The sequence below is a fragment of the Scyliorhinus torazame genome, chromosome 10 (assembly GCF_047496885.1).
Source record: "Scyliorhinus torazame isolate Kashiwa2021f chromosome 10, sScyTor2.1, whole genome shotgun sequence".
Taxonomy (NCBI): Eukaryota; Metazoa; Chordata; class Chondrichthyes; order Carcharhiniformes; family Scyliorhinidae; genus Scyliorhinus; species Scyliorhinus torazame.
The window spans coordinates 201187993-201204823 of NC_092716.1; the positions used below are offsets into that span (position 1 = coordinate 201187993).

The following is a 16831-nucleotide window of genomic DNA, read 5'->3' on the forward strand; positions in this document are numbered from 1 at the left end:
TTTTCTCAATATTCGCACTATTCAGGCCAATTGGTTACTAGTTGCAGAAATCACTTAAAAAACCTTCTCAAAGGAGTTGCAAGAATAAACAGAAAGAACCTATTCCTTCCGGTGGAGAAGTCCTAGGGGTCTTATCACCAAAATTAGCGCTAGGCCATTCAGGGGTGATATTAGAAAGCATTTCTCCAGACAAAGGGTGTGATTCAGTGACAAGAAACCAAGCTCACTGGGCTAAATCACTGGCTTTTAAAGCAGACCAAGGCAGGCCAGCAGCAGGGTTCGATTCCCGTACCAGCCTCTGCGAACAGGCGCCGGAATGTGGCGACTAGGGGCTTTTCACAGTAACTTCATTGAAGCCTACTCGTGACAATAAGCAATTTTCATTTCATTTCATTAAGCCATTTTCCATACAATTAACGGGAGCCACCCCATATCCTATGGCCTCCCATGATCCAGCCGCCTCCCCAGCAAGTGGTCACGTGGGTGCCGATTAGTATTCCTTTTTAAAAATGTGAACCTGGTGGATGGGCTGCTGCGGGGATCCGAGGAGGAGAGTAGCCACCTTCGCTCACAGGCAAAGAGCTCAGGGGCGCGGGGCTTGCTGACAATGTGCTCCGAGAGGGGGAGGCGGGCAACCGGGAGGGTTCCAGCCTCGGTTGGGGTGGGCCGACATGGGGGGTGGGGGTACCGGAGCTGGGGAGGGGGGGGTCTCTGATGGGGGGGGGGACAAACACCACGGGCCCACCCTGGATCGTGTGTACCTGTTTCGGGGCAACACTAGTCCCTGCCTGTCTGTCCCACCGACAAGATATAACTCCCACTGACACAGGATTGGCCCCAGCCCCGGGGACATGTCCGTGGCCGGAGGATGGTTGCGTGCAATGGGATGGGGACATGAGCCGGGTCCAGGTAACATTATGTGTGGATGTCTGGGGTCCGGTGAACAGGGCCCCCCGCTGCGGCCGAGTGTGCCTGGGAAGGGTGTGCGGGTTGAGCGGTGCGAGGAAGGGGATCAATGGGGGAATGGAGGGTCCTGGGGTGGAAGACATCGCTATTTGTCAGCCTCACGCATTCCCCAATTTATTGAATGGTATGGACGATATTTTGGAATCCGCTGAACTTTCCTTAGTGATGCTGCTGGCAGGCCTGGCGGCCAGTCGCTGAGACAGCGGCAGCATCGACAGAGAGTCGAGGTGGCAGCCCATGTGCAGGGCCCCGCCCCAGACCCTGAGGACCCGGCCTTCCATCAGGCCAGGGTGAGACCGGGGGGGGGGGGGGGGGGGGGGGTGTAGGGTGTACAAGCGTCACTGGTCTTTCGAGCACAAGCAGACGGTGTAGCACCTGTGCCATGCACTTGTGGACTTGGCACTCTGTGGAGGAGGAGGACATCCGGTCTCGGTGGCCATCGAGGTCACCGCAGACCTGAACCTTTAACCTCAGGATCATCCCAGGGCTCGAGCGGGGACCTGTGTGGCATCTCGCAGGCCACAGCCCACAGGTGGGCTGCACGGTAGCACAAGTGGATAGCACTGTGGCTTCACAGCGCCAGGGTCCCAGGTTCGATTCCCCGCTGGGTCACTGTCTGTGCGGAGTCTGCACGTTCTCCCCGTGTCTGTGTGGGTTTCCTCCGGGTGCTCCGGTTTCCTCCCATAATCCAAAAATGTGCAGGTTAGGTGGATTGGCCATGATAAATTGCCCTTAGTGTCCAAAAAGGTTAGGAGGGGTTATTGGGTTACGGGGATAGGGTGGAAGTGAGGGCTTAAGTGAGTTGGTGCAGACTCGATGGGCCGAATGGCCTCCTTCTGCACTGTATGTTCTATGTTCTAGGTGCATCTGACAGGTCATGGATGTCCTGTTTGCCTGGGTGGAAAATTACATAAACTTTGACACGGACAAAGCCCAACAAGATGCCCGGACAGCAGGATTTTCCACCATCGCTGGGATGCCCCAGGTCTAGGAGCTGACAGACTGCACCTAGAACATAGAACATACAGTGCAGAAGGAGGCCAGCATGCCACCTTGTGCGCACCTGGCCATCTGGGAGTGCCCTACATCAACAGAAAGGGGGTTTCACTCCCTGAACATCAGTTTGTATGCATCTACCACCTTAAGGTCATGGATGTATGTGCACATTTCCCAAGGGTATGCACGACAGCAACATCCTGGGGCACTCAGATATCCCCGGCCTCTTCGAGGACCATCCTAGGATGGCTGGTTGGCTCTCAGGGGATACGGAGTACGGCTTAGGACCTGGCTAATAATGCCAGTCCGGAGGCCGGTGACCAGTGCGGAGACCTGGTACAACGAGGCCCATGTGGCCACCCGGGTTGTCATTGAGAGGTGCATCGGACTGTTCAAAATGCAGTTCAAATGCCTCGACCGCTCCAGTGGTGCACTCCAGTACACTCCCCGGAGGGTCGCCCGCTTTGTGGTGGTCTGCTGTGTTCTCCACAATCTGGCACAGCAGCCAGGCGAGATGCTGGAGGTGGAGGAGGAGGAACATGTGGCCACCTCCGAGGAGGAGGAGGATGGTGAGGAGACACCGGACCAGCAGGGGCTGGAGGACAGGCAGCAGCAGCGGTGAGGGTCTGGCAAGCCTGGAGGGCCAGGGAGGCCCTCATCTTCATCCACTTCACTTAGGAAGTGGGGTAGTCCATCACTGCTACCATCCGTCGTCATCCACCCCACCCCTTGCCCCCATTTCCCACCCTCCCAGTGTCTGTGTTACATTAATCCAGGGTGCTGGGAATGTGTTGGCACTGTCAGTGCGTCACGGTTGAGGCCAGGGGGGCGTGATGATAACCTGCTGGAGCTCCTCAATCTATGCCATAGTCTGATCCCTGCCTGTCTGCTGAGTGCTCGCTCACACCCATCAACAGCACGTGGTGTGCCTAGAAGGTGGGGTAGAGGATGGGTTGGCTCTCCGCTCCGGTCACCACCCTACCAGTTTTGGCCTCGGTCCCATGCATTGTCGGCGAAGACTCCTGCATCCGTAGCCTCTGGGACTCCTCCAATCAGCTATGGAGCTGCTGACGTGTCGCTGACATCCACCTCTGAATATCACAGCCGCACCTTAACGTCTACATCAGCTCCAGGTAAATCTGGTCCAGAGGCTCAGCATCTGACGGGGACCCAGCTGGGTCCTGGGATCCAGCAGACCTCCAACTGTGTCTTGCCTGGGCATTCCTGCCTCCACCTGACTTTCATCTGCAACTCTGTGGTATTCACCAGAATGTTGCCCAGGAGCCTGACCACTACCATTGCCCCCCGAGTTACGTGTCTTTGTGCTATTGGAGGGTGGGGATGACAGCTGTGATGCATCGATAGTGGCGTCCTTGGAGCTCTCCTCTGAGGTGTTCTCATGGGAGGCTGGGCGGGAGAACCACCCCAGAGGGGCCGGCGCCATTGACTGGATGTCCTGCGGGAGAATGGACGTGTGGTCAGTGGGAAGGATGGGTCAGTCCGAATGGTATTAACAACTCACATTTGACATCTGGATGGGGCCCAGTGGATCTTCACCTCTGCGACAGGTGCCAACCTCCGCGATGGTGATCGCTTTGTCCTCGGCCACACCCATAATCTCCAGGGCCCGTTACTCAAAGGTGGTGAGGATTCTGGTGTTCGGCACCTCGCCACCCATCTGGGTCCTCTCCTGGCGGTTGTGGGTCAACTTCTCCTGTGGGGACACAGAGAGGACGTTGTTAGCCGCACACGTGATCCACTGCGGTGGTGAGGGGAACATTTTTGGAGGTGTTGGGGAGGGGCCTTAGTGTGGGGGGGGTGGTTCATGTGGGGGTGGAGTAGGTTTCGGGAAGGAGGGTTGGGGAGGGGGGGGCATGGGTGGCCCAGGGTACGCACGATGGTGAACAGGGGTGGTGCCAGGCACATTCGCGTTGGAGGGGTGGGTGGTCCGGTGCCAACTCGCCCGTGTGGCCCAGTGGAGGTCGTTGACCTTCTTGTGGACTGGGTGCCGGTCCCTCTGGTAATGCTGCCCGAGCTGAAAGCCGCTGCCACCTCCTCCCAGGCGGCACTGGCTGCCCTGTGGCTTACCCTCTGGGACATCCCTCCTGGCCTTGACCACCTCAAGGAGCCTCCCCAGCTTCATCCCCGAATCGTGGGTGCCATCGCAGCAAGTTGTGTGGGGTTGACTGTTCAGGAGAAATTTATGTGCTGTTCTACCTTGTTAGTGGGGGCCTGGCGAGCGCAGTCTCTGTGGATCAGCTGATGAGCATTGATTTGTGGCGTGAAGCCCATGGTGCCTCCTTAAGTGGACCAATTAACGTTGGATTGCAGTGACGGCCTCGCTGGGCTGAGCGCCAGGAAGCTCGCAGCAGTTTCCGCTCGCTACCACACTGACAAACCTTTTCATTGAATCGTGCCCAAAGTGTAGTGGAAATTTGGAACTCTCGCCCCCAAAAAGCTACAGAGGTTGTGGGGTTAATTGAAAAGTGAAACAGGCTCAAAAAGTTAAATGTCAGATTCCTTTACCAATGTTTCTTCATGTGTCATGATAAGATCATTGATGAATCAAATAAGCACACTAATTTATATTCTCATATGCATCATGCAAAATAAAAGAAAAATAACAAGATTGTATTTATATTCCATATTTTACATTCCAAGGACATCCCAAAGTTCTTCACAGCAAAGTAATTGCTTTGAATTGCAGTTACTGTTGTTTTGCAGGCAAACAGGACAATCAATTTCCTGGAACAATAATATTCTGGAATGGGAAGGGATAAATGACCATTTACTGTGTTTGTGCTGCATTTGGATGAGTGATAATGGCTGACTATGATAGCAGTAGAATCCTCTCCTCTTCTGGAACCCTCTGCACTCACCTGAATAGGTAGTAAAAGCCTCCATTTAACATCTCATTTGCAACATTACCTAAGTACTGCATTTATGTGTCAGTCTGGAATGAAACATTTTTACATTACTGTGGTGACTACAAAAGTACTTAATTGATTCTATGGGACGTAATATTCTATGGGATGTCCTGAGATTGTGAAAGGTGCTATATAAGCCAAGGTGCAATAGAGCGAAGGTGCCATATAAGTGGAGTGTTATACAAGGGGGGTGGTGTAGTGGTATTATGACTAAACTGGTAATCCCGACACTCAAGGTAATAACCAGGGATCAAATTCCTCCACAAATTTGGAATTAGAATTCAATTTTAAAACTTGGAATTAAAAGTCTAACGACGACCGTGAAATTGTTGTAAAAATGATCCGGTTCCCCAATGTTCTTTAGAGAAGGAAATCTGCCACCCTCACCTGGTCTGACCTACATAAAACTCCAGATCTGCAGTAATGTGGTTGACTCTGAAAGTCTAGCACGACAGAGTTGTCTCAAACTAATAAAGAGTCAATAAAAAGGAATGAAACATGACAGACCACTTGGCACCGGAAAGGAAAACATTGCAAGGTCCTTCTTCCTAAAATCTCGGGCTTGTGACAAAATTAGGAGAGCTGTCTCACCTACCACGCTCATGGAACCATACCTTACAAATTGCGTTGCAGACATGCACCATCAGCCGGGTATGTCCTGTCCTACTGGCAGAACAGACGTAGCAGAGGTGGTGGCACAGTGGCATACAGTTGAGAGGGAGATGCCCTGGGAGTCCTCAACTTGGTCAATCCAGTTCCTACTAGATCTAAAGTGGAGAGAGCCTGGTGATGAGGAAACACTCAGTTTTTAATAGCTGTAAAGCAGAATTATGTAGACACATGTGCAGCTCTATCATTCAAATGCAAATCGTAAGGTTTCTATCAGAGAGGAAAAGAAAGGGAATCCAGTCGAAGAGCAATTGGAAACATGTGTAGCTTTGGAGGAAGAGGTGCCTTTGGATCAATGGTTCCCAAAGTTCTCCCCCAGTGGGTCTTATTCACTTCATATCTGCTCTGATACATCAACAAACTGTTGCATAATGTAACTACCAGGATGGGAGAGGGTAAACTTGTTCAATTGTCTTGTTCAACAATTCACATGTAATTCACATGTAATTTTTAAAGATTATTTTACAACCTTGTATGTTATCCAGTTCACGCTATGCAGAATACGGTATCCCATATACACGATGTGCAATAAGTGTAAGTTTTTGGTAATATTGGCTCTTGTCGGCCGTTGAGCTAGTTTTAACGAACATCAACATTTTCCTAAATGCGAAGTCAAAACTTCTTAACTCTTGCGATGATATCCCGAGTATGTTAGACTGAAATAGTTCGGACCCCTGTTCCACTATCACTGCCCAAGAGAAGCGATTTCATTCCAGTTTCGTGAACACTGTCCCACAATAAGTGAAGATACGCATAGATTAGAAAAACAATCAGTGCTCTATTTTCTTTTAAAAAAAAGCTTGAATCGCATATGTACACACAGAAAAATGTGTATTTTAGAGATGGATGAAAAGAAAAGCGTGAACAACTTCTTGTCAGCAATATTTGCACCTTCAGCCCTGCAACGTGGCGATTCCAAGCTCTCCAGCCCACAGACACGCCCTCTGGCCAATCTGAAACGCTTTAACAAGTCCGCACTCTGCCGGCCAAAAATGCAATCTGAGTGTTGAGTGGCTGGGCCCCAGATCAATGCCGAGTGCTGGGGGCAGAGACGTGAAGCGGAGCGAGGCATCAGCGGCTGGGTTTGAAATAACTTTGTAATTTACATGGGACAGATTCCTGGGCGCCTGTTTTAAGAGGCGTTCGCTGTTCAGCATACCAAGGGGGAGGGGTTGCTTCAAACAGGTATTTGAGATTATTTATTCTGATGTGGAGGAGGAATTGTAATGAATGAAACCGAGTCTTGGCAGAATTGTATCTTTTTATTGTTTGTATCTTTTATTCTAGGTTCCATTGGTTACAAATTGTAACATGGGGAGTCCGCGCCTGTTCCATTTCCTGCTTCTCTACATAGCCGGAGTGTGTCCCAAGCCCACTTTGAGACACGAGCGGGTCCACCAAGAACCCGAGCTGAGCGATCAGGTCCACGCCGACTCGGAAAACTTCCAGTACGACCATGAGGCCTTTCTGGGCAGGGAAGAAGCCAAGACTTTCGACCAGCTCACCCCGGAGGAGAGCGTGGAGAGGCTGCGGTAAGATTGGACTGATAATAAATGGAGGTGTCAAGATCCCCTTGCCAGTTGTGCCTGCCAGTTTCACAAGTTTAAAAACATGTGGCCAAAGTTGGTTGGAACTCAGCCCCTGTTAAGTACAGCGCATTATTGAGATTCTGTTCAGCATGCTTAAAGTTGTAAACTGGTTTCTGCAGTATACAAGTGCAGGTTGAAATGTTAACCCAGTGACTGCAGTTAAGTATAAATGCGACTGCAGCAGGCTGCAATACTTAAAAACAAACCTTTAGCTTCCAAACTTCATTGCAGAGTTTCGTTTTAAGATCTGCTGCTGTTGTTACACAATTCCCAAAAGAGTAGCAGGCAGTGTCTTTGGAGAAGTGTCTTGTTCGTACGGAAACGTGGCAGTGGGCGCCTGTCCAGCCATCAACTACTTTTGGCATGTACATTAGGGCTCGCTCCTTAAATAGAAAGAAAGTACTTGCATTTATATAGCCTCACTTGACCCCAGGACTTCCGAAAGCCCTTCACAGCCAATGGAGCACTTTCTTTGAAGTGTAGCCACAGCTGTAAGGAAATGTGATAGCCAATTTGCAGACGACCAGCTTCCACAAGCAGCAATGTGGTAATGGTCTTTAATTATGTTGGTTGAGAGATAAATATAGGGCAAGTCGACAGATCTGGAGAACTCTCCTGCGTGATGGGGACTTGGTTTAATATTTCATCTAAAAGATGGCGGGCTGAATTCTCTGTCGGCCGACGTTGGAATTGGGAAACCCGATTGGGCAGAGAATCGGTTTCGATGCTGAAATCATAGCCGCCGCTGGGATCACGCCAAATCGCAATTCTCCGTTGCCTCGACAGTGCCGTCAGTGCATTCCACTCTGCACGTACAGTAAACGCCGTTGGCATATCATTAGTGAGCCTGACCTGGTATTCTCTAGGGCCTCCGCAATTCTCCTCCACCGGGGCAAATTCCCGACGGCAAGGTTCACTTGTGCTTTCAAAAATCGCGAAACAGGCGCCGTGGCTGCTGAGGGAGAGGGAGGGGGCACAGAAAGTGTCCATCATCACCGTAGTTTGCTGACAGTTGTGCCGCTGGCCGAGCGGCTTCTGCCAGGGCCGGAGTGGGTGGGGGGAGGGGGGGGTATTGGGGGTGGTGGTAGCCAGGAGTAGCGGCAGGTGGCTAAGAGGTAGGCTGTGGGGTCGGGGTGGACGGGCCTGGAACACCATAGCCTCAGCCGGCAAGGCAGCCGTGCAGCTGCGCACACCGCTGACTGCCCACTGTGTCATATGGGTGTCCCCACAGGTGCCCTCTGGCCCCAGCCGACCCGTCTGTGGGATGGGCGTACTCCAGCGCAACCAGTGCCACCTTGTTGGCTGGAATGAGTGTGTGTGGGGAGTGAAGTGTGTATATGCAGCGCTTGTCAGCCTCCTGAGTGTCAATCACAGACCCGGTGAATCCCGCAACATTTCTCATTGGAATCGATTGTGTTCTATGTGGCGCCGGTGCTCGCACCTCAACAGTAGCAGAATCGGTCCAAGTGTGGCGCAGGATTTGCTGTCATGGAAGTCCGTGAATCCTGCCCTGGCGTCAACACTTAGTCTCAGGAATGTGGAATCCAGCCTGACATCACTCACAGTGCAGCACGGCCTCAGTACAGTGCTCCCTCAGTACAAGATAGATTTGCTGAAGTCTTGGGAGTGGGGACTGAGCCCTCAGTCTTCTGAAGCAAGAGTGTCACTGACAGAATTATAGCTGACGACTTACCTTCACAGATACGGGAACCAAACCCAATATATGCCAAGGAACACGAGATATGCTGAAGAGTCACACTGATTTCCTAGGAAATAGCCTCAGCCGGCTATTAGTGCAGTGATTAGTTTTAAAATCAAACAACATTGGACAACAGGGTTGTCAGAACTTTGTGTGCTATCCAGTAAAAAATAATTCAATAACCCTGCGGGTGGTCTGACACATCTTTTCCAGTCTTGCACACTGTTTCCATATGACATTGCAAGGTGCAAAATGTAGCCACGTAGGTTGGAAACTTTTCAACCTGCCTGCAATTAATTTAAGCTTTTAATGCCACGCCGACATGCTGCCCACCACTTTTAAACTTGAGTTTAAAAGGTAACTGGAGGGAGAGGAATCACAGCCTGCTTGTGCAGAATTTCTCCTCTCCTCAGCAAGAACATTCAAGGTTCACTTGGACTGAATCAAGCTGAAGCAGCATCTTGGATCCTGCCTGCATGCAAATATATCTCATTAATACTTTCATGGGCAGACAGATTTATGGGGTGATACCACGATGATACCTGTCATGAGAGATGAAGAGAAATTTTCTTTCTCTCAGAGGATTGTGAGTCTTTGAAACACTCTTCCCAAAAGGCAGTGGAGGCAGACGGTGAGATTCTCCCTTTCAGAGACTAAGGGCGGGATTCTCCGTTCCCCGACGGCGATTTTGTGATCAGGGGAGACTCCCTTTTTACGATGGAATTGGGGGGCGGCGCCAGTTTTCACACGTCCACCCCCTTCAAAATGGCACAATCGAGGAGCGCATCGCACACTGTTGGGACAGCCTCAGGTCGTCACCTAAAGGCCCTTCCCTGATGATCCGCCCCCGATGGGCCGAGTTCCGAACCACGTGGGGGACGTGTGGTCTCGGGGGTTGGGTACCCCGCGTGGAAGCTGTGGACTGTGTCCACTGCCACCACAGTGGGGCGGGAGCCGTGCTGCTGGCCGGGGGTCTTCGATGATGGCTGGTCGGACTGGTGGGGGGTGGCGAGCGGGTGTCTAGGGGGGGCTTAATCTGGCACAGCCGGCCCCATGTTGTACGGCGGGACCACTGCAGGTCGTCGCCGCGCACATGCACGGCCACGGACCCGGTAATTCTCTGCCCATTTTTGTCGTGGACGCCGGGCGTTTTACGTGGCGTGGCTGCTAGCCCCTCACTGGTCGGATGATCGGTGTTGGGGCGCAGCGACGTTTTTGACATAAAACACCACGGATCCTCCGGACATAGCCTGAAAATCGGAGAATCCAATCCCAAGTGTTGATGCCAGGACTGAATCGGTGGACTTCTATGGGAACAAAATTGGTGCCGCTCCCGGAGCAATCCATCAACCGTTAATGGGCTAGCACCGGTGACATGTGGAACACGATCGATTCCCATGAAAAACTGTGTCAGATTCATCGTGATCAGGATTGACACTCGAGAGGCTGGCAAGCTGCAGCCGCACATTAGCACTCCACTCCCCCCACACACTCATCCCAGTCAACAAGATGGCACTGGTTGCGTTGGAGCATGCCCATCCTATTGATGGGTCAGCTGGAGCCAGACGGTTCCTAAGGGGTTGCTTGCGGGGACATCCATACGATCCGTGACACTAGGTTTCCAGTGGGCAGTCAGTGGCATGCATGCGGCAATGGTGTTCCATGCCTGTTCACCCCGACCCTATGGCATACCTCCTGGCCACCTCCCGCTTCTTCCCCCGGCCCTGGCAGAAGCCCCCCTGTCAGTGGCACAACTGTCAGCACACTAGAGTAATGTTGACACTTTTCATACCCCCTCTCCCTCATCGGCCATGGCACCTGTTTCCTGATTTTTGAAGCTACAAGTGAAACACGCCGTCGGTAATTCCTCCCGGGGGAGGTGGAGCATTGCGTAGGCCCCGGAGAAACCAGGTCAGGCGCACTAATGATATGCCAACGGGGTCGAGGTTACAATCAGATTAGTCATGATCTTATTGAGTGGCGGCCAGTCGAGAGGGCCGAATGGTCTACTCCTGCTCCTAATTCATATGTTTGAAAGCTTATCTGGAAATTAGAGGACTGGCAGGTAACACAAGAGAGGTATTTGAGATTCCCATTGAAGGCACCCCTTGCCACCGGGAAAAGAGAATCCATTCTCTGGCTGGGATATTACAAAAGGCTCCATTCGCCCTCTCTGCTGAATGTGAAAGATCTCATGGTACTATTTTGAATATTTATCCCTCAACCAACATCACTAAAAACAGAGAATTTAGCCATTATCACTTGGCTGTTTGTGGGAGCTGGCTGGTATGAGTTCTACATTACAACAGTAGCTAACCTTCAAAAGTACTTCAGTGGCTTCAAGGAGGTAATTCAGCCCATCAAGTCCATGCCAGCTCTCCATGTAGCAACCCAGTCAGACCCCTTCCCCCGCTCAAACCCTATAACCTTGCATGTTCATTTCCATCATGCCCATAACATTTCCCTTTAAAATCATTGACCGTCTCTGCTTCCCCCACCCCTGTGGGCAGAGAGTTCCAGGTCATTACCAAAAAAAAAGTTCCTCCTCACATTCAAATTACAGGTGAAGTGAGAGTGACAGCCCTTGATACCAAGACCACATTAGACCGAGTATGACTTGAAGGGCCCTAGCAAAACTGGAGTCAGTGGGAATCAGGGAGGAAACCCTCCATTGGTTGTACTCCTACCAAGTACAAAGGAATATGTAGCTGTTAGGAGGTCAATCACTTTAGCACCAGGAATTCACTGCAGGAGTTCCTCAGGGTAGTGTGCTCAACCAAACCATCCTCGGCTGCTTCATCAATGCCCTTCCATCAAGCTCAGAAATGGGGGTGTTCACTATTGGTTGCATAATGTTCAGCACCATTCATAACTCTTCAGATACTGAAGCAGTCCATATCCAGATGCAGCAAGACCTGGATAATATTCAGGCTTAGGCTGATATGTGGCAAGTAACATGTGTGCCACACAAGTGTCAAGCAAGACCATCTGCAAGAGAGAATCTAGCCATCATCCCTTGACAGTCAATGGCATTATCATCGCCGAATCCCCCACTATCATCAAACTGGGGGATACCATATATATTTCCTGCAGGTTCTCTTTAAAGCTGTTGGACAGAAAGTTGTTTAGCATTAAGAACATGGTTTTCTTGGCTCCATGATTGGATCAGGTGGGCACAGTGTGGAGCAGAGAGCCGGACATATTCCTTTACAGACATTCAGCTTGAGTGGCTGGAGTTTCTGTCATTTCTCACTTATGGTGATCCAGTGAGCCTGGACACAATTATAGCAAATTATATCCCGCAAACATTTGTAAAAAGTTTCAAAAAACACATGTAACTAACAATGGGACAAATTCAAAGTCTGCCAACTTTTGATTGACCATTATCATCTTCACAGCGCCAGGGACCCAGGTTCGATTCCCGCTAGGGTCACTGTCTGTGCGGAGTTTGCACGTTCTCCCTGTGACTGCGTGGATTTCCTCCGGGTGCTCCGGTTTTCCTCCCACAAGTCCCGAAAGACGTGCTGTTAGGTGAATTGGACATTCTGAATTCTCCCTCAGTATACCCGAACAGGCGTCAGAGTGTGGCGACTAGTGGATTTTCACAGTAACTTCATTGCAGTGTTAATGTAAGCCTACTTGTGGCACTAATAAAGATTATTATTATCAGAGCAAGGGATGATATGTAATTACTCCTTGGGAAAAAGTTTGGGAGAGTTCAAAAAAAATCCATCCAAATTATGCTTAGAATCCATTTGCTCTCCCATTCCCTTCAAGTCTATTGAACATCATAGTTTTAGTTGCATAGGTTACAACTCTAAGGGGATGCAAGAGCAGCGAGAACTGGGGCAATACATGCAACAATTGTTGAAAATGTTGGGGCAGGTTTAGAAAATGGTTAATAAGATATACAAGACCTTGGGCTTTATGAATAGAGATGTAGAGTACAAAAGCAAGGACATAACGCTGTATCTTTTTTGAAAAACCGGTTCGGCCTGAACTAGTCCAATTCTGGGCACTACACTTTAGGGATGATGCAATGCCATTACAGAGGGTGCAGTAAATGTTTGTGAGAATGGTTCCACAGACGAGGGACTTGTTATGTGGATAGGTTGGAGGGGCTGGGGCTGTTATTTTTGGAGAAGAGGAGGTTGATGAATCTGGACCAGGTAGATAGGGAGAAACGTTGGTGGAAGGGTTGGTGAAAGAGTTGGAACCAGAATGTCAAAAGAACCAAAGGCGACATGAGGAAATATCTTTCTATGGATGATTCTTGCTGCTCACACTGATGAGTGCGCACTTTGTCCTGTGAATGCTCAGAGAGCCTCTGGTCATCTAGCAGCTCACCCAGGCTGCCCCTCTGGACACCATCATACCCCAGCTGTATCATCAAGGTAATGGGTGTGGCCAAGCTCAATCAGGGGCCCACCAGGTGTTGGCACTCCTCAGAAGCACTGCCCCACCACAGAGGAAGAAGAGGATGAGCAGAGCTCAACCCAACTAAAGGACATCTGCACCGTGGCCTTTGGTCCTCTGCCCCTCTCAGGGCAGAGGGCTCAACAGTGACCTCCTACCCTCAGGATCACCAGCTGTCTCATAGATTATCATAGAATTTACAGTGCAGAAGGAGGCCATTCGGCCTATCAGGTCTGCACCGGCTCCTGGAAAGAGCACCCCACCCAAGATCAACACCTCCACCCCATCCCCATAACCCAGTAACCCCACCCAACACTAAGGGCAATTTTGGACACTAAGGGCAATTTATCATGGCCAATCCACCTAACCTGCACATCTTTGGACTGTGGGAGGAAACCGGAGCACCCGGAGGAAACCCACGCACACACGGGGAGGATGTGCAGACTCCGCACAGACAGTGACCCAAGCCGGAATCGAACCTGGGACCCTGGAGCTGTGAAGCAATTGTGCTATCCACAATGCTACCGTGCTGCCCCATGTCTCTTCCTGGTGAGGCTGGCAGCGCTGACTGTCTCTGCCACCACCTCCCAGGCACTGTTCAGGTTGACAGGCTTGAGTCTGCCACCCACCCTGGGGAAGAGGGTGTCCATCCTCTCCTCACTGACATGGAGCTGTGGGTCTACCTCAGACTCCTGACCTCGGGGTGCTGGTTTTCTCTGAGCCATCTTCATGGCTGCAGTGAGTGTGTGGTAAGTGGAGCACATTAAAAACAGCTCTAGCTGTCGGGCACCAATTCCAGCCACAGTGGTTACAGTGCCTGCTGGGCCAGATTTGCGGCAGCAGAGTGCTGGCATATTTGCATGTCCTGACTTGCTCACCGCATAGCACCCCCAATGGAAACGCAAATCGCACGGTATTCAGTGTCGGCAGGAACACTTATCTCCCAAACTGAGAATTCCGGCCACATAATATCATCAAGTAGAATCAGCATGGCTCCATAAAGAGGAAATCATGCCTGACATATTTATTAGAATTCTTTGAGATGGTATCGAGCAATACAGATAAAGGGGGACCAGGAGATGTAATATTCTTGGATTTCCATAAAGTGGTACCACACAGAAGTAACTTAATAAAGGAATAACCCATGGTGTTGAGGGTAGTATATTGGCATGGATGGAGGATTGGCTAACTAACAGCAGACAGAATTGGGATAGGAGGAGCATTTTCAGGATGGCAACATGTAACCAGTGGAGTGCCACAGGGATCTGTGCTGGAGCCACAATTATTTACAATATATATTAATGACTTGGACAACAGAAGTGAATCAACTATTGCTAAGTTGCAATGGGTGGAAAGGCAAGTGATGTGAATGATGCAAAGAGTCTACAGATGGATACATACAAGTTAAGAGAGTGGGAAAAAACATGGCAGATGGAATATAATGTAGGAAAATGTGAAGTTATGCACTTTGGTAGGAAGAAGAAGGGAGCTGAATATTATTTAAATGGAGAAAGACTGCAGAAAGCTGCAGCACAGAGGAATTTGGGGTCATTGTGGATAAATCACAAAATGCTAGCATGCAAGTTCAGCAGGTAATAGGGAAGGCAAATGGAATGGAGGGAAGTCTTTTTAAAACTACACAAGGCACAAGTTAGACCACACCCTGAATACTGTGAACAATTTTGGTCTCCTTATGTAAGGAAAGATGTGCTGGCATTGGAGGCAATTCAGAGAAGGTTCACTAGATTGATCCTGGGTATGGAAGGATTTTCATATGAGGAGAGATTGAATAGGTTGGGACTGTATTATTTCGAGTTGAGAAGAATAAGGGGCAAACTTATTGAGATATATTGGATTCTCAGGGGGCTTGACAGGGTAGATGCTGAGAAGTTGTTTTCCCTTGTGGGGGAGTCCAGGATCAGAGGGCATAATCTCCGAGTAAGGGTGGTGTATCTGTGGAATTCTTTACCACAGAGCGCTGTAGAGGTAGGGTTGTTAAATATATTCAAGGCTGAGATGGACACTTTTTTAAATTCAGTAAACAAATGAAGTTTTATGGGGATAAGGGGGGAAAGTGGAGTTGAGGATTATCACATCATTCATGACCTCATTGGATGGCAGAGCAGACTTGATGGACCGAATGGCCTACTTCTGCTCCTACGTCTTATGGCCGATGGACTTGGAAGGCATTGCCTAAGAATGTGATGGAGACAGATTCAATCATAGCATTCTAAAGGGAATTGAGTGATATCTGTATCTGTGGAGAAATTTTATTCTGGGCGATTGAAAAGGGCAGAGAAGCGGGACTAACTGAGTTGCTCTTGTAGAGAGCTGGCACAGATGTGATGGACCGAATGGATTCTTTCTGTGTTGTAACAATTCCATGGTTCCAGTTTTGTATTCTGTAGAATCCAGCCGTTTAATTGTTCATAATTTTGCAATTTATTTACATTGTAAGCAGGTACACTTTTTTTTGAGAGGGACTGGAAGAGGTGGTGAGAACCTGCACCTGCCTGCCTTCAGGTTGTCATGGTTACAACCCACAACCTGATTTTTAAAACTTGGCACTGTACATGTGTGCATCCTTTGCTAGAACTATCTACTTGGTAATAGACTCCAATCCAGAGACTGAGATTATGTTTACACCCAATGAAAGTCAGGGTGACACTTTAGTCAAGAGCAAAATAGGGTGAGGTGCTCTTCTAATGGAGATCCCATCCCACATTGTTCTGGTGTGAAGTCCGGAAATGTATTTAGATTTAACCTGTTCACTGAAGGATAGATGCAAAGTCAAACTGCAATGCAATTGTTGTAGTGCAGATGTGGCACTAAAGGTTCTGATTTCATGTATGTAAACGTTGGTCACCCTTTGAGCGCTTGCTCTAATTCCCGCTGCTGAACTGTGCCATACTAGACTAGAAGAGGATTGAAATATGATCCTATAGTTAGAAGTATGGGACCAGTATAGCAAGATATTCTTGTGACACATGTTATATGCACTCTGATTATTCAGCACTGAGAGACTTGTAATACTGTACGTATTAGGTTGCAGTAATCAGCCTAATGCCCTTAGTCAACATGTAAAGCTCTTTAGCATCTATTTTTAGTTCCATGTTGTTCACTCTCAGACTTCTTTTGCACTGTCTGAAAAATACTTCATTTATATAATATGATGGAATAACTTAACATTTACGAGCGGGATACTCCGCTCCCCTAGCTGCGTGTTTCTTGGAGACACGCTGTTCGCTGGGGTCGGGATCTCTACTGCCGCTGCTTGTCAATGGGATTTCCTATAGCAGCCACCCCGCGCCACTGGGAAACCCTCTGGTAGGGGGTGCCTGCTGGCGGGAAAAGAGAATCCCAATGGCTGGAGAATTCCAACCTACGTATTTGTGCTCTCAATTGTATTCTGCAGTTTTACAAATTTTTTGGGTGTGCATTTTGATACGCAATTAATTTTCCAGCCTTCCGAGGACTTATTCAAAATCTTTTCCTTGCCAACTTAATGCAGTTGAAAACCCCCTGAGTTAATCTCTGATTTCTCTTAGCACCATAGATGTTGGCAACAC

At 49.5% G+C, this 16831-nt stretch overlaps 1 protein-coding gene and 1 long non-coding RNA gene across 4 annotated transcripts in view; one reads left to right on the forward strand and one right to left on the reverse strand.

The window, feature by feature from the left end:
• The window catches only part of LOC140384504 (uncharacterized), a 66950-nt gene extending 59440 nt beyond the window's left edge, over positions 1 to 7510 (reverse strand). For both annotated transcript variants that reach the window (XR_011933072.1, XR_011933071.1), the window contains exon 1: positions 7354 to 7510. This is a non-coding gene — a long non-coding RNA (uncharacterized lncRNA). The remainder of the gene's footprint in view (positions 1 to 7353) is intronic.
• The window catches only part of rcn1 (reticulocalbin 1, EF-hand calcium binding domain), a 93896-nt gene continuing 83648 nt past the window's right edge, over positions 6584 to 16831 (forward strand). For both annotated transcript variants that reach the window (XR_011933070.1, XM_072466258.1), the window contains exons 1-2: positions 6584 to 6743; positions 6846 to 7090. Coding sequence is in view for 1 of the 2 variants with exons in the window: in XM_072466258.1 (XP_072322359.1) it covers positions 6870 to 7090 (221 nt within the window). In the remaining variant the exon portion in view is untranslated. The remainder of the gene's footprint in view (positions 6744 to 6845; positions 7091 to 16831) is intronic.